Genomic DNA, 25,035 nt, shown 5'->3' with positions numbered 1-25,035 from the left:
TATGACAGGACATGATACCAATCTATTAAATATGACATGATACCAATCTATTAAATATGACAGGACATGATACCAAACCAATCTATTAAATATGACTGGACATGATACCAATCTATTAAATATGACAGGACATGATACCAATCTATTAAATATGACAGGACATGATACCAATCTATTAAATATGACTGGACATGATACCAATCTATTAAATATGACAGGACATGATACCAAACCAATCTATTAAATATGACTGGACATGATACCAATCTATTAAATATGACAGGACATGATACCAAACCAATCTATTAAATATGACTGGACATGATACCAATCTATTAAATATGACAGGACATGATACCAAACCAATCTATTAAATATGACAGGACATGATACCAATCTATTAAATATGACTGGACATGATACCAATCTATTAAATATGACAGGACATGATACCAATCTATTAAATATGACAGGACATGATACCAATCTATTAAATATGACAGGACATGATACCAATCTATTAAATATGACATGATACCAATCTATTAAATATGACAGGACATGATACCAATCTATTAAATATGACAGGACATGATACCAATCTATTAAATATGACAGGACATGATACCAATCTATTAAATATGACAGGACATGATACCAATCTATTAAATATGACAGGACATGATACCAATCTATTAAATATGACAGGACATGATACCAATCTATTAAATATGACAGGACATGATACCAATCTATTAAATATGACAGGACATGATACCAATCTATTAAATATGACAGGACATGATACCAATCTATTAAATATGACAGGACATGATACCAATCTATTAAATATGACAGGACATGATACCAATCTATTAAATATGACAGGACATGATACCAATCTATTAAATATGACATGATACCAATCTATTAAATATGACAGGACATGATACCAATCTATTAAATATGACATGATACCAATCTATTAAACAGGACATGATACCAATCTATTAAACAGGACATGATACCAATCTATTAAATATGACAGGACATGATACCAATCTATTAAATATGACAGGACATGATACCAATCTATTAAACAGGACATGATACCAATCTATTAAATATGACAGGACATGATACCAATCTATTAAATATGACAGGACATGATACCAATCTATTAAATATGACAGGACATGATACCAATCTATTAAATATGACAGGACATGATACCAATCTATTAAATATGACTGGACATGATACCAATCTATTAAACAGGACATGATACCAAACCTTCTGATTACAAATAAGAAGTCCAAACTTAAAGACCACACTACATTTATTTCACCCGCCAAAAGCCCAGAACTTGACCAAGTTCAGTGCACACACTTTGGACCCATGCAAACAATGATCACCCACACACACACACACACACACACACACACACACACACACACACACACACGGACAAACTAACACTGATAAATACACAACGTTCACAACAGAATGCAGCTACAATAACATGTCATTATTAACGCCCATTGCGATCAACAGCAACATAGTAGTCATTATCTTGTGCAAATCACAAAAATGGAGAACTGTGTAATTTCCCCACACACACAGGAAAAGGTCAAGAAGCTGTGCCTTGTGCTACACATCCCCCACGTGGAGAAATCACATCCTATTGGTCACCTGCTTGGTAAACAACAGGTGGAGACTAACAGGTGGAGACTAACTATGGATAATGTCCTGACAGAAGGTTAGAGGGATAATGTCCTGACAGAAGGTTAGAGGGATAATGTCCTGACAGAAGGTTAGAGGGATAATGTCCTGACAGAAGGTTAGAGGGATAATGTCCTGACAGAAGGTTAGAGGGATAATGTCCTGACAGACGGTTAGAGGGATAATGTCCTGACAGACGGTTAGAGGGATAATGTCCTGACAGAGGATGGAGGGATAATGTCCTGACAGAAGGATAGAGGGATAATGTCCTGACAGACGGATGGAGGGATAATGTCCTGACAGAAGGATAGAGGGATAATGTCCTGACAGAAGGATAGAGGGATAATGTCCTGACAGAAGGATGGAGGGATAATGTCCTGACAGAAGGATGGAGGGATAATGTCCTGACAGAAGGATAGAGGGATAATGTCCTGACAGAAGGTTAGAGGGATAATGTCCCGACAGAAGGTTAGAGGGGTAATGTCCCGACAGAAGGATGGAGGGATAATGTCCTGACAGAAGGATGGAGGGATAATGTCCTGACAGAAGGATGGAGGGATAATGTCCTGACAGAAGGATAGAGGGATAATGTCCTGACAGAAGGATGGAGGGATAATGTCCTGACAGAAGGATAGAGGGATAATGTCCTGACAGAAGGTTAGAGGGATAATGTCCTGACAGAAGGATGGAGGGATAATGTCCTGACAGAAGGATGGAGGGATAATGTCCTGACAGAAGGATAGAGGGATAATGTCCTGACAGAAGGTTAGAGGGATAATGTCCTGACAGAAGGATGGAGGGATAATGTCCTGACAGGAAAAAGCTGGTTGTGATTTCATAAATAGAAAAGCAGTGGTATATTATTTAGTTGTATCATTTTGAGAGGAGCCCCTGGATTCACACATCAATAACACAGCACAGTAACAATTAACCTGTCCAACATACAGTCCTCCTCCCTCGCTGCTCTGCATTACCTATACACCCTATTCCATATATAGTGCACTACCTTACACCCTATATAGTGCACTACCTATACACCCTATTCCATATATAGTGCACTACCTATACACCCTATTCCATATATAGGGAATAGGGTGCCATAGGGCTCTGGTCTAAAGTAGTGCACTATATATAGGGAATAGGGTCCCATAGGGCTCTGGTCTAAAGTAGTGCACTATATATAGGGAATAGGGTGCCATAGGGCTCTGGTCTAAAGTAGTGCACTATATATAGGGAATAGGGTGCCATAGGGCTCTGGTCTAAAGTAGTGCACTATATAGGGTGCAATAGGGCTCTGGTCTAAAGTAGTGCACTATATAGGGTGCCATAGGGCTCTGGTCTAAAGTAGTGCACTATATGGGGAATAGGGTGCCATAGGGCTCTGGTCTAAAGTAGTGCACTATATGGGGAATAGGGTGCCATAGGGCTCTGGTCTAAAGTAGTGCACTATATAGGGTGCCATAGGGCTCTGGTCTAAAGTAGTGCACTATATAGGGTTCAATAGGGCTCTGGTCTAAAGTAGTGCACTATATAGGGTTCAATAGGGCTCTGGTCTAAAGTAGTGCACTATATGGGGAATAGGGTGCCATAGGGCTCTGGTCTAAAGTAGTGCACTATATAGGGAATAGGGTTCCATAGGGCTCTGGTCTAAAGTAGTGCACTATATAGGGAATAGGGTTCCATAGGGCTCTGGTCTAAAGTAGTGCACTATATAGGGAATAGGGTGCCATAGGGCTCTGGTCTAAAGTAGTGCACTATATAGGGAATAGGGTGCCATTTGGGCCTAGCCCCTGCTCCGCTCCCTGGTCAGAAGGGAGAGAGGCTGGGCACTTTGATATTGATGTCTCCGATGTTGATGTTGCGAGGCATTTCTGGGAGGTTGATGTTCTTGACGGCGGAGACAGCCCGCGCCGGCGCTGCAGAGAAGCCCGCCTGAAACAGACACAACTCTGCTTTGAGGCTTTGGAGATGATGAAATACACAGCAATGAAATGAACTCATCAGGTGTAATAGAGAGAGGAGACTAAAGGGTCTGGTTATGGACATCATGTTGAATCTACAGTAGGCTTCATCTCTGTCTGGGAGACCAGGGTCGTATTCACTAGGAACGTTCATCTCTGTCTGGGAGACCAGGGTCGTATTCACTAGGAACCTAAAGGTCTAGAGTCTAGAATAACAGCCCCAAAGGTCTAGAGTCTAGAATAACAGCCCTAAAGGTCTAGAGTCTAGACTAACAGCCCTAAAGGTCTAGAGTCTAGAATAACAGCCCCAAAGGTCTAGAGTCTAGAATAACAGCCCCAAAGGTCTAGAGTCTAGACTAACAGCCCTAAAGGTCTAGAGTCTAGAATAACAGCCCCAAAGGTCTAGAGTCTAGAATAACAGCCCCAAAGGTCTAGAGTCTAGACTAACAGCCCTAAAGGTCTAGAGTCTAGACTAACAGCCCTAAAGGTCTAGACAAACAGCCCTAAAGGTCTAGAGTCTAGACTAACAGCCCCAAAGGTCTAGAGTCTAGACTAACAGCCCTAAAGGTCTAGAGTCTAGACTAACAGCCCTAAAGGTCTAGAGTCTAGAATAACAGCCCCAAAGGTCTAGAGTCTAGACTAACAGCCCTAAAGGTCTAGAGTCTAGACTAACAGCCCTAAAGGTCTAGAGTCTAGACTAACAGCCCTAAAGGTCTAGAGTCTAGACTAACAGCCCTAAAGGTCTAGAGTCTAGACTAACAGCCCTAAAGGACTAACTACAGGACCAGTCACCAGACTAACAGAGGACTAACAACAGGGCCAGTCACCGGTCTAACAGAGGACTAACAACAGGGCCAGTCACCAGACTAACAGAGGACTAACAACAGGGCCAGTCACCAGACTAACAGAGGACTAACAACAGGGCCAGTCACCAGACTAACAGAGGACTAACAACAGGGCCAGTCACCAGACTAACAGAGGACTAACAACAGGACCAGTCACCAGACGAACAGAGGACTCTAACTACAGGACCAGTCACCAGACTAACAGAGGACTAAATACAGGGCCAGTCACCAGACTAACAGAGGACTAACAACAGGACCAGTCACCAGACTAACAGAGGACTAACAACAGGACCAGTCACCAGACTAACAGAGGACTAACAACAGGGCCAGTCACCAGACTAACAGAGGACTAACAACAGGGCCAGTCACCAGACTAACAGAGGACTAACAACAGGGCCAGTCACCAGACTAACAGAGGACTAACAACAGGGCCAGTCACCAGACTAACAGAGGACTCTAACTACAGGACCAGTCACCAGACTAACAGAGGACTAAATACAGGGCCAGTCACCAGACTAACAGAGGACTAACAACAGGACCAGTCACCAGACTAACAGAGGACTAACAACAGGGCCAGTTACCAGACTAACAGAGGACTAACTACAGGGCCAGTCACCAGACTAACAACAGGACCAGTCACCAGACTAACAGAAGACTCTAACTACAGGGCCAGTCACCAGACTAACAGAGGACTAACTACAGGACCAGTCACCAGACTAACAGAGGACTAACTACCGGACCAGTCACCAGACTAACAGAGGACTAACTACAGGACCAGTCACCAGACGAACAGAGGACTCTAACAACAGGACCAGTCACCAGACTAACAGAGGACTAACAACAGGACCAGTCACCAGACTAACAGAGGACTAACTACAGGGCCAGTCACCAGACTAACAGAGGACTAACTACAGGGCCAGTCACCAGACTAACAGAGGACTAACAACAGGACCAGTCACCAGACTAACAGAGGACTAACAACAGGGCCAGTCACCAGACTAACAGAGGACTAACTACAGGGCCAGTCACCAGACTAACAGAGGACTAACAACAGGGCCAGTCACCAGACTAACAGAGGACTAACAACAGGGCCAGTCACCAGACTAACAGAGGACTAACAACAGGACCAGTCACCAGACTAACAGAGGACTAACAACAGGGCCAGTCACCAGACTAACAGAGGACTAACAACAGGGCCAGTCACCAGACTAACAGAGGACTAACTACAGGGCCAGTCACCAGACTAACAGAGGACTAACAACAGGGCCAGTCACCAGACTAACAGAGGACTAACTACCGGACCAGTCACCAGACTAACAGAGGACTAACAACAGGACCAGTCACCAGACTAACAGAAGACTCTAACTACAGGACCAGTCACCAGACTAACAGAGGACTAACTACAGGACCAGTCACCAGACTAACAGAGGACTAACTACCGGACCAGTCACCAGACTAACAGAGGACTAACTACAGGACCTATAAGTGAACTGACTAACCTCTGATTTCTCCATGCGGTTCTGCAGCTCTACCTGGCCCACGATCTCATTCATGTTGGTCTCCAGCACCATCCCCCCCATCACCACCTCCTGAAGGATGTAGTGGACCTGTAAATGATAGGTATATAACAAGGTAATGTAGTGGACCTGTAAATGATAGGTATACAACAAGGTAATGTATCAGACCTGTAAATGATAGGTATATAACAAGGTAATGTAGTGGACCTGTAAATGATAGGTATACAACAAGGTAATGTATCAGACCTGTAAATGATAGGTATATAACAAGGTAATGTAGTGGACCTGTAAATGATAGGTATATAACAAGGTAATGTAGTGGACCTGTAAATGATAGGTATATAACAAGGTAATGTAGTGGACCTGTAAATGATAGGTATATAACAAGGTAATGTAGTGGACCTGTAAATGATAGGTACCGTAATACCCTGTATATAGCCTCCACATTGACTCTGTACCGTAACACCCTGTATATAGCCTCCACATTGACTCTGTACCGGTACCCCCTGTATATAGCCTCCACATTGACTCTGTACCGGTACCCCCTGTATATAACCTCCACATTGACTCTGTACCGTAATACCCTGTATATAGCCTCTACATTGACTCTGTACCGGTACCCCCTGTATATAGCCTCCACATTGACTCTGTACCGGTACCCCCTGTATATAGCCTCCACATTGACTCTGTACCGGTACCCCCTGTATATAGCCTCCACATTGACTCTGTACCGTAACACCGTATATAGCCTCCACATTGACTCTGTACCGGTACCCCCTGTATATAGCCTCCACATTGACTCTGTACCGGTACCCCCTGTATATAGCCTCCACATTGACTCTGTACCGGTACCCCCTGTATATAGCCTCCACATTGACTCTGTACCGGTACCCCCTGTATATAGCCTCCACATTGACTCTGTACCGGTACCCCCTGTATATAGCCTCCACATTGACTCTGTACCGGTACACCCTGTATATAGCCTCCACATTGACTCTGTACCGGTACCCCCTGTATATAGCCTCCACATTGACTCTGTACCGGTACCCCCTGTATATAGCCTCCACATTGACTCTGTACCGGTACCCCCTGTATATAGCCTCCACATTGACTCTGTACCATGACCCCCTGTATATAGCCTCCACATTGACTCTGTACCGGTACCCCCTGTATATAGCCTCCACATTGACTCTGTACCATGACCCCCTGTATATAGTCTCCACATTGACTCTGTACCATGACCCCCTGTATATAGCCTCCACATTGACTCTGTATTTTTTAGTAATATTTTTTGACCGTTGCTCTATGCTAATTAGTGTAGTTGATGACAATCCCGGATCCGGAGTTCCACGGTGGACCATCCTGGTCTATATCCTGTCTACTGATCAGAACAGCCTGGTCTATACCCTGTCTACTGATCAGAACAGCCTGGTCTATATCCTGTCTACTGATCAGAACCGCCTGGTCTATACCCTGTCTACTGATCAGAACAGCCTGGTCTATATCCTGTCTACTGATCAGAACAGACTGGTCTATATCCTGTCTACTGATCAGAACAGCCTGGTCTATACCCTGTCTACTGATCAGAACAGCCTGGTCTATACCCTGTCTACTGATCAGAACAGCCTGGTCTATATCCTGTCTACTGATCAGAACAGCCTGGTCTATATCCTGTCTACTGATCAGAACAGCCTGGTCTATACCCTGTCTACTGATCAGAACAGCCTGGTCTATATCCTGTCTACTGATCAGAACAGCCTGGTCTATATCCTGTCTACTGATCAGAACAGCCTGGTCTATATCCTGTCTACTGATCAGAACAGCCTGGTCTATACCCTGTCTACTGATCAGAACAGCCTGGTCTATATCCTGTCTACTGATCAGAACAGCCTGGTCTATATCCTGTCTACTGATCAGAACATCCTGGTCTATACCCTGTCTACTGATCAGAACAGCCTGGTCTATATCCTGTCTACTGATCAGAACAGCCTGGTCTATATCCTGTCTACTGATCAGAACATCCTGGTCTATACCCTGTCTACTGATCAGAACAGCCTGGTCTATATCCTGTCTACTGATCAGAACAGCCTGGTCTATACCCTGTCTACCGATCAGAACAGCCTGTTAACACAGTGGACCAGCCTGGTCTATATCCTGTCTACTGATCAGAACAGCCTGGTCTATACCCTGTCTACTGATCAGAACAGCCTGGTCTATATCCTGTCTACTGATCAGAACAGCCTGTTAACACAATGGACCAGCCTGGTCTATATCCTGTCTACTGATCAGAACAGCCTGGTCTATATCCTGTCTACTGATCAGAACAGCCTGTTAACACAGTGGACCAGCCTGGTCTATATCCTGTCTACTGATCAGAACAGCCTGGTCTATATCCTGTCTACTGATCAGAACAGCCTGGTCTATATCCTGTCTACTGATCAGAACAGCCTGGTCTATACCCTGTCTACTGATCAGAACAGCCTGGTCTATATCCTGTCTACTGATCAGAACAGCCTGGTCTATATCCTGTCTACTGATCAGAACAGCCTGGTCTATATCCTGTCTATTGATCAGAACAACCTGTTCGTTTTCTGCTGTTGAAAGTGAATAAACACATCAGACTGCAATGACAGGTGGTTGTCATAATACATTCTAGTCGGTTACTTACATTTGGTAAACAAGGTTATAATGAAGGTTTAAATCCTGGCATGTTATTGTTTTACATGATGCTCAAGCTGAGAAGAAAACAGATGCTGGAAGTTAGAGGGTGTTAGCTAAACATACTGGAAGGTGTTCCTGTGAGAGGGAAACAGATGCTGGAAGTTAGAGGGTGTTAGCTAAACATACTGGAAGGTGTTCCTGTGAGAGGAGAACAGATGCTGGAAGTTAGAGGGTGTTAGCTAAACATACTGGAAGGTGTTCCTGTGAGAAGAAAACAGATGCTGGAAGTTAGAGGGTGTTAGCTAAACATACTGGAAGGTGTTCCTGTGAGAAGAAAACAGATGCTGGAAGTTAGAGGGTGTTAGCTAAACATACTGGAAGGTGTTCCTGTGAGAGGAAAACAGATGCTGGAAGTTAGAGGGTGTTAGCTAAACATACTGGAAGGTGTTCCTGTGAGAAGAAAACAGATGCTGGAAGTTAGAGGGTGTTAGCTAAACATACTGGAAGGTGTTCCTGTGAGAAGAAAACAGATGCTGGAAGTTAGAGGGTGTTAGCTAAACATACTGGAAGGTGTTCCTGTGAGAAGAAAACAGATGCTGGAAGTTAGAGGGTGTTAGCTAAACATACTGGAAGGTGTTCCTGTGAGAAGAAAACAGATGCTGGAAGTTAGAGGGTGTTAGCTAAACATACTGGAAGGTGTTCCTGTGAGAAGAAAACAGATGCTGGAAGTTAGAGGGTGTTAGCTAAACATACTCAGATAAGTCTAGAGTAGCAGCGGAGCAGTCAGATAGTAGAAAGTACTAAAAACTATTGGTTTTATTTCCATCAGCAGCTTTCTCCAACACTGCCATCACTGGACACAACTAGAATCTCATTCTGTGACATGAAAGGTGGAAGAGTTAGAACTGCACCTAGCTTCTCAACTCCGCCTAGCCTAGCTTCTCAACTCCGCCTAGCCTAGCTTCTCAACTCCGCCTAGCCTAGCTTCTCAACTCCGCCTAGCCTAGCTTCTCAACTCCGCCTAGCTTCTCAACTCCGCCTAGCCTAGCTTCTCAACTCCGCCTAGCCTAGCTTCTCAACTCCGCCTAGCTTAGCTTCTCAACTCCGCCTAGCTTCTCAACTCCGCCTAGCCTAGCTTCTCAACTCCGCCTAGCTTCTCAACTCCGCCTAGCCTAGCTTCTCAACTCTGCCTAGCTTCTCAACTTCGCCTAGCCTAGCTTCTCAACTCCGCCTAGCTTCTCAACTTCGCCTAGCCTAGCTTCTCAACTCCGCCTAGCCTAGCTTCTCAACTCCGCCTAGCCTAGCTTCTCAACTCCGCCTAGCCTAGCTTCTCAACTCCGCCTAGCTTCTCAACTCCGCCTAGCTTCTCAACTCCGCCTAGCCTAGCTTCTCAACTCCGCCTAGCTTCTCAACTCCGTCTAGCCTAGCTTCTCAACTCCGCCTAGCCTAGCTTCTCAACTCTGCCTAGCCTAGCTTCTCAACTCCGCCTAGCTTCTCAACTCCGCCTAGCCTAGCTTCTCAACTCCGCCTAGCCTAGCTTCTCAACACCGCCTAGCCTAGCTTCTCAACTCCGCCTAGCCTAGCTTCTCAACTCCGCCTAGCCTAGCTTCTCAACTCCGCCTAGCCTAGCTTCTCAACTCCGCCTAGCCTAGCTTCTCAACTCCGCCTAGCCTAGCTTCTCAACTCTGCCTAGCCTAGCTTCTCAACTCCGCCTAGCCTAGCTTCTCAACTCCGCCTAGCTTAGCTTCTCAACTCCGCCTAGCTTAGCTTCTCAACTCCGCTTGGTGGAATGTGTTGTGGTCAATTCCATTTCAATTCCAGTCAATTTAGGAAGTACACTGAAATTCCAATTCTCTTCAATGCTTTTTAATCGGGTGTACTCCCTGAATTAACTGGAATTGAGCTCAACTCTGGTTGTGGTATGTGATGGTTGGGGTGAAAATGTACCAGAGAATAGATGGTTGGTGACCTCTGCCCCAACACACAGTACAAATGGGTTTTAAATAGTCCTCCAGTCAATCACAGATAGACCCAGAGCCCCTACCCATTGACAGTTCCTCCAGTCAATCCCAGATAGACCCAGAGCCCCTACAGTCAATCCCAGATAGACCCAGAGCCCCTCCAGTCAATCCCAGATAGACCCAGAGCCCCTCCAGTCAATCACAGATAGACCTAGAGCCCCTCCAGTCAATCACAGATAGACCTAGAGCCCCTCCAGTCAATCCCAGATAGACCCAGAGCCCCTCCAGTCAATCCCAGATAGACCTAGAGCCCCTACCCATTGACAGTTCCTCCAGTCAATCCCAGATAGACCCAGAGCCCCTACCCATTGACAGTTCCTCCAGTCAATCCCAGATAGACCCAGAGCCCCTACCCATTGACAGTTCCTCCAGTCAATCCCAGATAGACCCAGAGCCCCTACCCATTGACAGTTCCTCCAGTCAATCCCAGATAGACCCAGAGCCCCTACCCATTGACAGTTCCTACTAATTGGTTATATGGTTCAACCACTACACTCTCTGTAGAAACTAATATAGAACTTTGCTCCCCATAGCAGATCAATCGTGGGTCTACATATTCCTCTTTATCAGTACATGTTGCAGGTAAACGGTGCATGATAAAACATGTGTCACACAGGCTGCATTTCTGCCTGCTCAGATACACACGAAAACATTAAGTGAGCCCGGGAATTGAACGAAAATCTCTCAGAAACGCACAAACAAGACCAACAATGCAATATAATATGACTTACATTTTCAGTTACTAGGCCTAAATGAAACCAAGATGGCTCTGACCACGCTGGTATGCTCTGCCCCTCTGATACCTCCAACAGACCTAGGTCAGCCCATCAGACCTCCAACAGACTTAGGTCAGCCCCTCAGACCTCCAACAGACCTAGGTCAGCCCCTCAGACCTCCAACAGAACTAGGTCAGCCCCTCTGAGACCTCCAAATGACCTAGGTCAGCCCCTCAGACCTCAAACAGACCTAGGTCAGCCCCTCAGACCTCAAACAGACCTAGGTCAGCCCCTCAGACCTCAAACAGACCTAGGTCAGCCCCTCATACCTCCAACAGACCTAGGTCAGCCCCTCATACCTCCAACAGACCTAGGTCAGCCCCTCATACCTCCAACAGACCTAGGTCAGCCCATCAGACCTCCAAAAGACCTAGGTCAGCCCATCAGACCTCCAAAAGACCTAGGTCAGCCCCTCAGACCTCCAACAGACCTAGGTCAGCCCCTCTGATACCTCCAACAGACCTAGGTCAGCCCCTCAGACCTCCAACAGACCTAGGTCAGCCCATCAGACCTCCAACAGACCTAGGTCAGCCCCTCAGACCTCCAACAGACCTAGGTCAGCCCCTCAGACCTCCAACAGACCTAGGTCAGCCCCTCAGACCTCCAACAGACCTAGGTCAGCCCCTCAGACCTCCAACAGACCTAGGTCAGCCCCTACCTGAATCCACACAGCAGGGGTTCATCTAGGCTGCCTCTGCAAGGCTTCCCTGCTACTACCTAGCTCCACACAGCAGGGGTTCATCTAGGCTGCCTCAGCAAGGCTTCCCCTGCTACTACCTAGCTCCACACAGCAGGGGTTCATCTAGGCTGCCTCAGCAAGGCTTCCCTGCTACTACCTAGCTCCACACAGCAGGGTTTCATCTAGGCTGCCTCAGCAGGGTTTCATCTAGGCTGCCTCAGCAGGGTTTTATCTAGGCTGCCTCAGCAAGGCTTCCCCTGCTACTACCTAGCTCCACACAGCAGGGTTTCATCTAGGCTGCCTCAGCAGGGTTTCATCTAGGCTGCCTCAGCAGGGCTTCCCCTGCTACTACCTAGCTCCACACAGCAGGGTTTCATCTAGGCTGCCTCGGCAAGGCTTCCCTGCTACTACCTAGCTCCACACAGCAGGGGTTCATCTAGGCTGCCTCAGCAGGGTTTCATCTAGGCTGCCTCGGCAAGGCTTCCCTGCTACTACCTAGCTCCACACAGCAGGGTTTCATCTAGGCTGCCTCAGCAAGGCTTCCCCTGCTACTACCTAGCTCCACACAGCAGGGTTTCATCTAGGCTGCCTCGGCAAGGCTTCCCTGCTACTACCTAGCTCCATACAGCAGGGTTTCATCTAGGCTGCCTCAGCAAGGCTTCCCCTGCTACTACCTAGCTCCATACAGCAGGGGTTCATCTAGGCTGCCTCAGCAGGGATTCATCTAGGCTGCCTCAGCAGGGTTTCATCTAGGCTGCCTCAGCAGGGTTTCATCTAGGCTGCCTCAGCAGGGGTTCATCTAGGCTGCCTCGGCAGGGTTTCATCTAGGCTGCCTCGGCAAGGCTTCCCCTGCTACTACCTAGCTCCACACAGCAGGGTTTCATCTCGGCTGCCTCAGCAAGGCTTCCCCTGCTAGTCCTTCCCTCCTGAAGGCTTTCCTCATATTGAATGCATATTGTGTCTATAAACCAGCTGCCATGTCATACACAGAAGTGTATTTATTACTCTAATGCATCAAAGAGTGTCACAAGCCAAAACTTGGCAAAGCTGTGACCTTGTAAATGATTTCCATGGACTTGAACTCACCTTATCCATGTGGAAAATGAGGTCCAGTTCACAGACGTTCTCAAAGCATTTGTCCAGAGTTTCCACGAACACCTACAGAGGAGATATTGTCAAGTCATCCATCTTATGTTAAGTATACAGTACCGGTCAAAGGTTTGGACACCTACTCATTCAAGGGTTTTTCTTTATTTTCAATATTTACTACATTGTAGAATAATAGTGAAGTCATCAAAACTATGCAATAACACATATGGAATCAGGTAGTAACCAAAACATTTTTTTTTTAAGTGTTGAACAAATCAAAATATATTTTAAATTCTTCAAAGTAGCCACCCTTTGCCTTGACAGCTTTGCATTATCTTGACATTCTCTCAACCAGCTTCACCTGGAATGCTTTTCCCAACAGTCTTGAAGGAGTTCCCACATAGGCTGAGCACTTTTTTGGCTGCTTTCCCTTCACTCTGCGGTCCAACACATCCCAAACCATCTCAACTGGGTTGAGATCGGGTGATTGTGGAGGCCAGGTCATCTGAGGCCAGGTCATCTGAGGCCAGGTCATCTGAGGCCAGGTCATAGTTTTGATGTCTTCACTATTATTTTACAATGTAGAAAATAGTTTTAGAAAATAAAGAAAGCCCCTGGAATGAGTAGGTGTGTCTGGTAATGGTAATGTATGTAAGAATGATCTTTGATGTAATACACAACCTACAGTGCATTCGTTACCCATGTTGTTGTTACATTACAGCCTTATTGTAAAATGGATTCAATCTACACACCATAATGACAAAGACAAAACAGGATATTAGAAATGAAAAAAAACTGAAATAGCAGATTTACATAAGTATTCAGAATCTTTGCTATGAGACTAACTTGAGCTCAGGTGCATCCTTTCCATTGATCATGCTTGATGATGTTTCTACAACTTGGCTATATACAGGGGGTACAGAGTCAATGTGGAGGCTATATACAGGGGGTACCGGTACAGAGTCAATGTGGAGGCTATATACAGAGGGTACCGGTACAGAGTCAATGTGGAGGCTATATACAGGGTGTACCGGTACAGAGTCAATGTGGAGGCTATATACAGGGTGTTACGGTACAGAGTCAATGTGGAGGCTATATACAGGGTGTTACGGTACAGAGTCAATATGGAGGCTATATACAGGGTGTTACGGTACAGAGTCAATGTGGAGGCTATATACAGGGTGTTACGGTACAGAGTCAATGTGGAGACTATATACAGGGGGTCATGGTACAGAGTCAATGTGGAGGCTATATACAGGGTGTTACGGTACAGAGTCAATGTGGAGGCTATATACAGGGTGTTACGGTACAGAGTCAATGTGGAGGCTATATACAGGGTGTTACGGTACAGAGTCAATGTGCCAGTTAGTCGAGGTAATACCTACATGTCGCTAGAGTTAAAGTTACTTTGCATAGATAATAAACAAAGTTTGCCCAGCAGCTGGGTTGGGTTTTTACGCTCAACAGTTTCCCGTGTGTATCAAGATTGGTCCACCACCCCATGGGCATCCAGCCAATGGGCATCCAGCCAATGGGCATCCAGCCAATGGTCCACCACCCCATGGGCATCCAGCCAATTAGACACAACTGTGGGAAGCATTGGAGTCAACATGGGACAGCATCCCTGTGGAACACTTTCAACACCTTGTAGTCCATGCCTGGAGGAGTTGAGGCTTTTCTGAGGGCAAAAGGGGGAGGTGCTCCTCAATATTAGGAAGGTGTTCTTAATGTTTTGTACAGTCAGTGTATATTTGCTCAATACACACCCATCAGTAGGCTTTACAATGTCATGTATCGTGAGTTCAAGGGTCATTAGTGGTCACTGAAGATCAAGACGAGAAGCGTATCTAAAGCATATCCCGACTTGCCATAACCTTGAACAGCAACTCCACCACCACACAATCAAAAACAATACAAGAGGGAGGAAGGAGAGAGGAGAGGGAAGGGATGGAGAGGGGGAGAGGTGGAGGAAGAGGGGAGAGAGGAGAGGAGGGAGGCGAGAGGAGAGGGGAGGAAGAGAGCGGGGAAGAGGGGGAGAGGTGGAGGAATAGGGGAGAGAGGGGAGGGGAGGCGAGAGGAGAGAGGGGAGGGGGAGGCGAGAGGAGAGAGGAGAGGGGAGGCGAGAGAGAGGAGAGGGGGAGGAAGAGGGGAGAGAGAGAGGGGGAGGAAGAGTGCAAGAGGGGAGGAGGGGAGGCGAGGGGGAGGAAGAGGGGAGAGAGGGAGGAGGGAGGCGAGAGGAGAGAGGAGAGGGGGAGGAAGAGTGGAGGGGAAGATGGGAGAGAAGAGGGGGGAGGGAGGGAGGCGAGAGGAGAGAGGAGAGGGGGAGGAAGAGGAGAGAGAAGAGGGGAGGGAGGGAGGCGAGAGGAGAGAGAAGAGGGGGAGGGGAGGGAGGCGAGAGGAGAGAGAAGAGGGGAGGGGAGGGAGGCGAGAGGGAGAGAGAAGAGGAGAGAGAAGAGGGGGGGGGAGGAGGCGAGAGGAGAGAGAGAGAGAGAGAAGAGGGGAGGGAGGGAGGCGAGAGGAGAGAGGAGGAGAGAGGAGAGGGGGAGGGGAGGGAGGCGAGAGGAGAGAGAAGAGGGGGAGGGAGGCGAGAGGAGAGAGAAGAGGGGGAGGGAGGGAGGCGAGAGGAGAGAGAAGAGGGGAGGGAGGGAGGCGAGAGGCGAGAGAAGAGGGGGAGGGAGGGAGAAATTAATGTATTTATATTTATTTGAAAGCGTTGTCTTCTGTCTATTTAATGATGTGTTTGGTCATCGACTTGAACCCACCCCAACTACCACCACCATCTCAGTGCTAGAGGCGTCACTACAGACCCTGGTCGACTTGAACCCACCCCAACTACCACCACCATCTCAGTGCTATAGAGGCGTCACTACAGACCTGGTCACTTGAACCCACCCCAACTACCACCACCATCTCAGTGCTAGAGGCGTCACTACAGACCCTGGTCGACTTGAACCCACCCCAACTACCACCACCATCTCAGTGCTATAGAGGCGTCACTACAGACCCTGGTCGACTTGAACCCACCCCAACTACCACCACCATCTCAGTGCTATAGAGCGTCACTACAGACCCTGGTCGACTTGAACCCACCCCAACTACCACCACCATCTCAGTGCTATAGAGGCGTCACTACAGACCCTGGTCGACTTGAACCCACCCCAACTACCACCACCATCTCAGTGCTATAGAGGCGTCACTACAGACCCTGGTCGACTTGAACCCACCCCAACTACCACCACCATCTCAGTGCTAGAGGCGTCACTACAGACCCTGGTCGACTTGAACCCACCCCAACTACCACCACCATGAAAACGTTCAAGTGTTTGAAAGCACTGCATCTCAGTGCTATAGAGGCGTCACTACAGACCCTGGTCGACTTGAACCCACCCCAACTACCACCACCATCTCAGTGCTATAGAGGCGTCACTACAGACCCTGGTCGACTTGAACCCACCCCAACTACCACCACCATCTCAGTGCTAGAGGCGTCACTACAGACCCTGGTCGACTTGAACCCACCCCAACTACCACCACCATGACAACGTTCAAGTGTTTGAAAGCACTGCATCTCAGTGCTATAGAGGCGTCACTACAGACCCTGGTCGACTTGAACCCACCCCAACTACCACCACCATGAAAACGTTCAAGTGTTTGAAAGCACTGCATCTCAGTGCTATAGAGGCGTCACTACAGACCCTGGTCGACTTGAACCCACCCCAACTACCACCACCATGAAAACGTTCAAGTGTTTGAAAGCACTGCATCTCAGTGCTATAGAGGCGTCACTACAGACCCTGGTCGACTTGAACCCACCCCAACTACCACCACCATGAAAACGTTCAAGTGTTTGAAAGCACTGCATCTCAGTGCTATAGCGGCGTCACTACAGACCCTGGTCGACTTGAACCCACCCCAACTACCACCACCATGAAAAACGTTCAAGTGTTTGAAAGCACTGCATCTCAGTGCTATAGAGGCGTCACTACAGACCCTGGTCGACTTGAACCCACCCCAACTACCACCACCATGAAAACGTTCAAGTGTTTGAGAGCACTGCATCTCAGTGCTATAGAGGCGTCACTACAGACCCTGGTCGACTTGAACCCACCCCAACTACCACCACCATGAAAACGTTCAAGTGTTTGAAAGCACTGCATCTCAGTGCTATAGAGGCGTCACTACAGACCCTGGTCGACTTGAACCCACCCCAACTACCACCACCATGAAAACGTTCAAGTGTTTGAGAGCACTGCATCTCAGTGCTATAGAGGCGTCACTACAGACCCTGGTCGACTTGAACCCACCCCAACTACCACCACCATGAAAACGTTCAAGTGTTTGAGAGCACTGCATCTCAGTGCTATAGAGGCGTCACTACAGACCCTGGTCGACTTGAACCCACCCCAACTACCACCACCATGAAAACGTTCAAGTGTTTGAGAGCACTGCATCTCAGTGCTATAGAGGCGTCACTACAGACCCTGGTTCAATTTCCAGGCTGTGATTGCGAGTCCTATAGGGCTGACTGTCTGGGAAAGGAGAGGTGAGTGGACAGTACAGTACTGTTCTACACAGTTATAGATGGTAACACAACCCTGCTGTTCTACAGAGTTATAGATGGTAACACAACCCTGCTGTTCTACAGAGTTATAGATGGTAACACAACCCTACTGTTCTACAGAGTTATAGATGGTAACACAACCCTACTGTTCTACAGAGTTATAGATGGTAACACAACCCTGCTGTTCTACAGAGTTATAGATGGTAACACAACCCTGCTGTTCTACAGAGTTATAGATGGTAACACAACCCTGCTGTTCTACAGAGTTATAGATGGTAACACAACCCTACTGTTCTACAGAGTTATAGATGGTAACACAACCCTGCTGTTCTACAGAGTTATAGATGGTAACACAACCCTACTGTTCTACAGAGTTATAGATGGTAACACAACCCTGCTGTTCTACAGAGTTATAGATGGTAACACAACCCTGCTGTTCTACAGAGTTATAGATGGTAACACAACCCTGCTGTTCTACAGAGTTATAGATGGTATCACACCACACAACCCTACTGTTCTACAGAGTTATAGATGGTAACACAACCCTGCTGTTCTACAGAGTTATAGATGGTAACACAACCCTGCTGTTCTACAGAGTTATAGATGGTAACACAACCCTACTGTTCTACAGAGTTATAGATGGTAACACAACCCTGCTGTTCTACAGAGTTATAGATGGTAACACAACCCTGCTGTTCTACAGAGTTATAGATGGTAACACAACCCTACTGTTCTACAGAGTTATAGATGGTAACACAACCCTACTGTTCTACAGAGTTATAGATGGTAACACAACCCTGCTGTTCTACAGAGTTATAGATGGTAACACAACCCTGCTGTTCTACAGAGTTATAGATGGTATCACACCACACAACCCTACTGTTCTACAGAGTTATAGATGGTAACACAACCCTGCTGTTCTACAGAGTTATAGATGGTAACACAACCCTGCTGTTCTACAGAGTTATAGATGGTAACACAACCCTGCTGTTCTACAGAGTTATAGATGGTAACACAACCCTACTGTTCTACAGAGTTATAGATGGTAACACAACCCTACTGTTCTACAGAGTTATAGATGGTAACACAACCCTGCTGTTCTACAGAGTTATAGATGGTAACACAACCCTACTGTTCTACAGAGTTATAGATGGTAACACAACCCTGCTGTTCTACAGAGTTATAGATGGTAACACAACCCTGCTGTTCTACAGAGTTATAGATGGTAACACAACCCTACTGTTCTACAGAGTTATAGATGGTAACACAACCCTACTGTTCTACAGAGTTATAGATGGTAACACAACCCTACTGTTCTACAGAGTTATAGATGGTAACACACCACACAGAGTTATAGATGGTAACACAACCCTGCTGTTCTACAGAGTTATAGATGGTAACACAACCCTGCTGTTCTACAGAGTTATAGATGGTAACACAACCCTGCTGTTCTACAGAGTTATAGATGGTAACACAACCCTGCTGTTCTACAGAGTTATAGATGGTAACACAACCCTGCTGTTCTACAGAGTTATAGATGGTAACACAACCCTGCTGTTCTACAGAGTTATAGATGGTAACACAACCCTACTGTTCTACAGAGTTATAGATGGTAACACAACCCTGCTGTTCTACAGAGTTATATATGGTAACACAACCCTGATGTTCTACAGAGTTATAGATGGTAACACAACCCTACTGTTCTACAGAGTTATAGATGGTAACACAACCCTACTGTTCTACAGAGTTATAGATGGTAACACACCACACAACCCTACTGTTCTACAGAGTTATAGATGGTAACACAACCCTGCTGTTCTACAGAGTTATAGATGGTAACACAACCCTACTGTTCTACAGAGTTATAGATGGTAACACAACCCTGCTGTTCTACAGAGTTATAGATGGTAACACAACCCTACTGTTCTACAGAGTTATAGATGGTAACACAACCCTGCTGTTCTACAGAGTTATAGATGGTAACACACCACACAGAGTTATAGATGGTAACACAACCCTGCTGTTCTACAGAGTTATAGATGGTAACACAACCCTGTTGTTCTACAGAGTTATAGATGGTAACACAACCCTACTGTTCTACAGAGTTACAGATGGTAACACAACCCTGCTGTTCTACAGAGTTATAGATGGTAACACAACCCTGCTGTTCTACAGAGTTATAGATGGTAACACAACCCTGCTGTTCTACAGAGTTATAGATGGTAACACAACCCTACTGTTCTACAGAGTTATAGATGGTAACACAACCCTACTGTTCTACAGAGTTATAGATGGTAACACAACCCTACTGTTCTACAGAGTTATAGATGGTAACACAACCCTGCTGTTCTACAGAGTTATAGATGGTAACACAACCCTACTGTTCTACAGAGTTATAGATGGTAACACAACCCTGCTGTTCTACAGAGTTATAGATGGTAAAACACGACACAACCCTACTGTTCTACAGAGTTACAAATGGTAACACAACCCTACTGTTCTACAGAGTTATAGATGGTAACACACCACACAACCCTACTGTTCTACAGAGTTATAGATGGTAACACAACCCTGCTGTTCTACAGAGTTATAGATGGTAACACAACCCTGCTGTTCTACAGAGTTATAGATGGTAACACAACCCTGCTGTTCTACAGAGTTATAGATGGTATCACACCACACAACCCTACTGTTCTACAGAGTTATAGATGGTAACACAACCCTGCTGTTCTACAGAGTTATAGATGGTAACACAACCCTACTGTTCTACAGAGTTATAGATGGTAACACAACCCTACTGTTCTACAGAGTTGGAGATGGTAACACAACCCTACTGTTCTACAGAGTTATAGATGGTAACACACCACACAACCCTACTGTTCTACAGAGTTATAGATGGTAACACAACCCTACTGTTCTACAGAGTTATAGATGGTAACACAACCCTACTGTTCTACAGAGTTATAGATGGTAACACAACCCTGCTGTTCTACAGAGTTATAGATGGTAACACAACCCTACTGTTCTACAGAGTTATAGATGGTAACACAACCCTGCTGTTCTACAGAGTTATAGATGGTAACACAACCCTACTGTTCTACAGAGTTATAGATGGTAACACAACCCTACTGTTCTACAGAGTTATAGATGGTAACACACCACACAACCCTACTGTTCTACAGAGTTATAGATGGTAACACAACCCTACTGTTCTACAGAGTTATAGATGGTAACACAACCCTACTGTTCTACAGAGTTATAGATGGTAACACAACCCTGCTGTTCTACAGAGTTATAGATGGTAACACAACCCTGCTGTTCTACAGAGTTATAGATGGTAACACAACCCTGCTGTTCTACAGAGTTATAGATGGTAACACAACCCTGCTGTTCTACAGAGTTATAGATGGTAACACAACCCTACTGTTCTACAGAGTTATAGATGGTAACACACCACACAGAGTTATAGATGGTAACACAACCCTGCTGTTCTACAGAGTTATAGATGGTAACACAACCCTGTTGTTCTACAGAGTTATAGATGGTAACACAACCCTGCTGTTCTACAGAGTTATAGATGGTAACACACCACACAACCCTACTGTTCTACAGAGTTACAGATGGTAACACAACCCTGCTGTTCTACAGAGTTATAGATGGTAACACAACCCTACTGTTCTACAGAGTTATAGATGGTAACACAACCCTGCTGTTCTACAGAGTTATAGATGGTAACACACCACACAACCCTACTGTTCTACAGAGTTATAGATGGTAACACAACCCTGCTGTTCTACAGAGTTATAGATGGTAACACAACCCTGCTGTTCTACAGAGTTATAGATGGTAACACAACCCTACTGTTCTACAGAGTTATAGATGGTAACACAACCCTACTGTTCTACAGAGTTATAGATGGTAACACAACCCTGCTGTTCTACAGAGTTATAGATGGTAACACAACCCTACTGTTCTACAGAGTTATAGATGGTAACACAACCCTGCTGTTCTACAGAGTTATAGATGGTAAAACACGACACAACCCTACTGTTCTACAGAGTTACAAATGGTAACACAACCCTACTGTTCTACAGAGTTATAGATGGTAACACACCACACAACCCTACTGTTCTACAGAGTTATAGATGGTAACACAACCCTGCTGTTCTACAGAGTTATAGATGGTAACACAACCCTGCTGTTCTACAGAGTTATAGATGGTAACACAACCCTACTGTTCTACAGAGTTATAGATGGTAACACAACCCTGCTGTTCTACAGAGTTATAGATGGTAACACAACCCTACTGTTCTACAGAGTTATAGATGGTAACACAACCCTGCTGTTCTACAGAGTTATAGATGGTAACACAACCCTGCTGTTCTACAGAGTTATAGATGGTAACACAACCCTGCTGTTCTACAGAGTTATAGATGGTATCACACCACACAACCCTACTGTTCTACAGAGTTATAGATGGTAACACAACCCTGCTGTTCTACAGAGTTATAGATGGTAACACAACCCTACTGTTCTACAGAGTTATAGATGGTAACACAACCCTACTGTTCTACAGAGTTGGAGATGGTAACACAACCCTACTGTTCTACAGAGTTATAGATGGTAACACACCACACAACCCTACTGTTCTACAGAGTTATAGATGGTAACACAACCCTGCTGTTCTACAGAGTTATAGATGGTAACACAACCCTGCTGTTCTACAGAGTTATAGATGGTAACACAACCCTACTGTTCTACAGAGTTATAGATGGTAACACAACCCTGCTGTTCTACAGAGTTATAGATGGTAACACAACCCTACTGTTCTACAGAGTTATAGATGGTAACACAACCCTGCTGTTCTACAGAGTTATAGATGGTAACACAACCCTACTGTTCTACAGAGTTATAGATGGTAACACAACCCTACTGTTCTACAGAGTTATAGATGGTAACACACCACACAACCCTACTGTTCTACAGAGTTATAGATGGTAACACAACCCTACTGTTCTACAGAGTTATAGATGGTAACACAACCCTACTGTTCTACAGAGTTATAGATGGTAACACAACCCTGCTGTTCTACAGAGTTATAGATGGTAACACAACCCTGCTGTTCTACAGAGTTATAGATGGTAACACAACCCTGCTGTTCTACAGAGTTATAGATGGTAACACAACCCTGCTGTTCTACAGAGTTATAGATGGTAACACAACCCTACTGTTCTACAGAGTTATAGATGGTAACACACCACACAGAGTTATAGATGGTAACACAACCCTGCTGTTCTACAGAGTTATAGATGGTAACACAACCCTGTTGTTCTACAGAGTTATAGATGGTAACACAACCCTGCTGTTCTACAGAGTTATAGATGGTAACACACCACACAACCCTACTGTTCTACAGAGTTACAGATGGTAACACAACCCTGCTGTTCTACAGAGTTATAGATGGTAACACAACCCTACTGTTCTACAGAGTTATAGATGGTAACACAACCCTGCTGTTCTACAGAGTTATAGATGGTAACACACCACACAACCCTACTGTTCTACAGAGTTATAGATGGTAACACAACCCTGCTGTTCTACAGAGTTATAGATGGTAACACAACCCTGCTGTTCTACAGAGTTATAGATGGTAACACAACCCTACTGTTCTACAGAGTTACAGACGGTAACATAGCAACAGTTGCCAACCCACCTGTATTAGATCCAGAATACCGAGCTCACTCTCAGAGGAGTCCACACAGAACACAAAGTACAGTGTTGCGTAGTGCCGGTAGATCAACTTGTAGTCCGAGCCACCGATCAAACTGCAAATAGAGACATTATATTATTAGTCTTATTCTGCAATGTCTGATTCGGTCCGACTTTAACTCATCTGCCAGGGAATTGATGATTGATTGCCGGTCATATGAGCTGAACACTTCGGTCAAACAATACTTCTCATTTAACAACCCAGGATAAATCTTTAGTCACAATGACCAACTGAGCTTGCCCAGTTGGTCTATAGGCTACAGTATAGGTAGGTCTACATCATATAGTCACCACAGAAGCACAATACCCCAATACAAGCCATAGATACCTATATAGCTGCCTCCTGGATGGTTCATTGAATCATTAACGCATCTTTTTTTAATTCGCTGATTGTTTCATCAAGAATGTATATTTTTGGTTCATTTAACCAGCTAGTAATGCTGTTTACCTTCCCCCCTCCAAGAAGTTGCAGACGTTGTCGTCCCTCTTCGACACCAGATGGAAAGTCTCTCGAATGATCTGCTGTTGCACATCTTCAGCCTGAGAAGAAATCTGTCTTTGATAAATTGGCGATGAACTCCGTTTACAATCTAAATGAAAGCGCTAACTTCAGCTAGCGGTCAGGCAACAGTAAACCAGCCCCCCTGGAGGTTGGCCATCTGTCGGGTACATTGATATTCGTAGCTATGTCAACAAATATATAAGCAACTTAGCTAGTTAGGTATATAAATGTCAATGAATCACATCTCATGATGATGACAATATAGAGTATTGATTAGTTAGCCTCTAGCTAGCATACCATAAGTGCACTAAAAGCTGGCAAATAAGACAGACATAGCTAACAAACTGTAGCAGTTCGTAGATTTGGTTACTTACAAAATATTCATAAAATCTGATGAGTCGTGGTTTCCCATGGTTGTTAAATATTAAAATAGCTTTAATCATATTTAGCTGTAAATGTCTCAAATGACTTAATAACAGACAGCTGTCCACCTGGCGGATGTGTTGATTACGTAGATTTTGCCGGTTCTTCTTCTTCGCTGTGGTTTATTGACAGACTCCACTCATAAACTGTATTGCTGCCACCTACTGTACGGAGGAGTGAAAAAAAATACACACAATAACTAAAACACATGTAGAGGAACAAACCTTAAACAACAACTAAAACTGTACTATTCAGATCCCTACACAGGCTCTGGAATCTGGGAAGGGGGACCCTCTTTATTCAGTAGTCCCTGTAACATATCAGCTGTAAAGTCCTGGACATCCAGAAATCTATTTGCTGCCTTCACAATGATGTTTTATTGGTTTGATTAGTGCAGTTTATCACTTGCGCTATAAACGCAACAAAAATCCATGTTCTTCACTATTAGTATGTCAGGATCCTTCTCCTGCATGGCGACATCCCACTACCATCTCCTCTCTACTCACTCC

At 45.4% G+C, this 25,035-nt stretch overlaps 1 protein-coding gene across 1 annotated transcript; it reads right to left on the bottom strand.

The window, feature by feature from the left end:
- Positions 1–1,321: 1,321 nt before the first annotated feature.
- LOC135565450 (AP-3 complex subunit sigma-2) lies at positions 1,322–24,603 on the bottom strand. The gene is made up of 6 exons (XM_065012508.1): positions 24,478–24,603; positions 24,050–24,141; positions 23,546–23,657; positions 13,269–13,340; positions 6,028–6,135; positions 1,322–3,654 (listed from the first exon to the last, which is right to left on the bottom strand). Exons 1-6 carry the CDS (start codon positions 24,544–24,546, stop codon positions 3,529–3,531), a joined length of 579 nt encoding a protein of 192 aa, XP_064868580.1. The 5' UTR covers positions 24,547–24,603; the 3' UTR covers positions 1,322–3,528.
- Positions 24,604–25,035: the final 432 nt, after the last annotated feature.

This window comes from Oncorhynchus nerka, linkage group LG27 (assembly GCF_034236695.1).
Source record: "Oncorhynchus nerka isolate Pitt River linkage group LG27, Oner_Uvic_2.0, whole genome shotgun sequence".
NCBI classification, from domain to species: Eukaryota; Metazoa; Chordata; class Actinopteri; order Salmoniformes; family Salmonidae; genus Oncorhynchus; species Oncorhynchus nerka.
This window is presented reverse-complemented; position numbering and strand designations above follow the sequence as displayed.

What these genes read in the sequence shown, in the direction of transcription:
- LOC135565450 (XM_065012508.1), bottom strand. Translation starts at nt 24,546, where the DNA reads ATGATTAAAGCTATTTTAATATTTAACAACCATGGGAAACCACGACTC. An exon ending in AACTTCTTGGAGGGGGGAAG is followed by an intron (nt 23,658 to 24,049) that starts GTAAACAGCATT and finishes CTCTATTTGCAG; the next exon opens with TTTGATCGGTGGCTCGGACT. An exon ending in ACCGCATGGAGAAATCAGAG is followed by an intron (nt 3,655 to 6,027) that starts GTTAGTCAGTTC and finishes TGTCTGTTTCAG; the next exon opens with GCGGGCTTCTCTGCAGCGCC.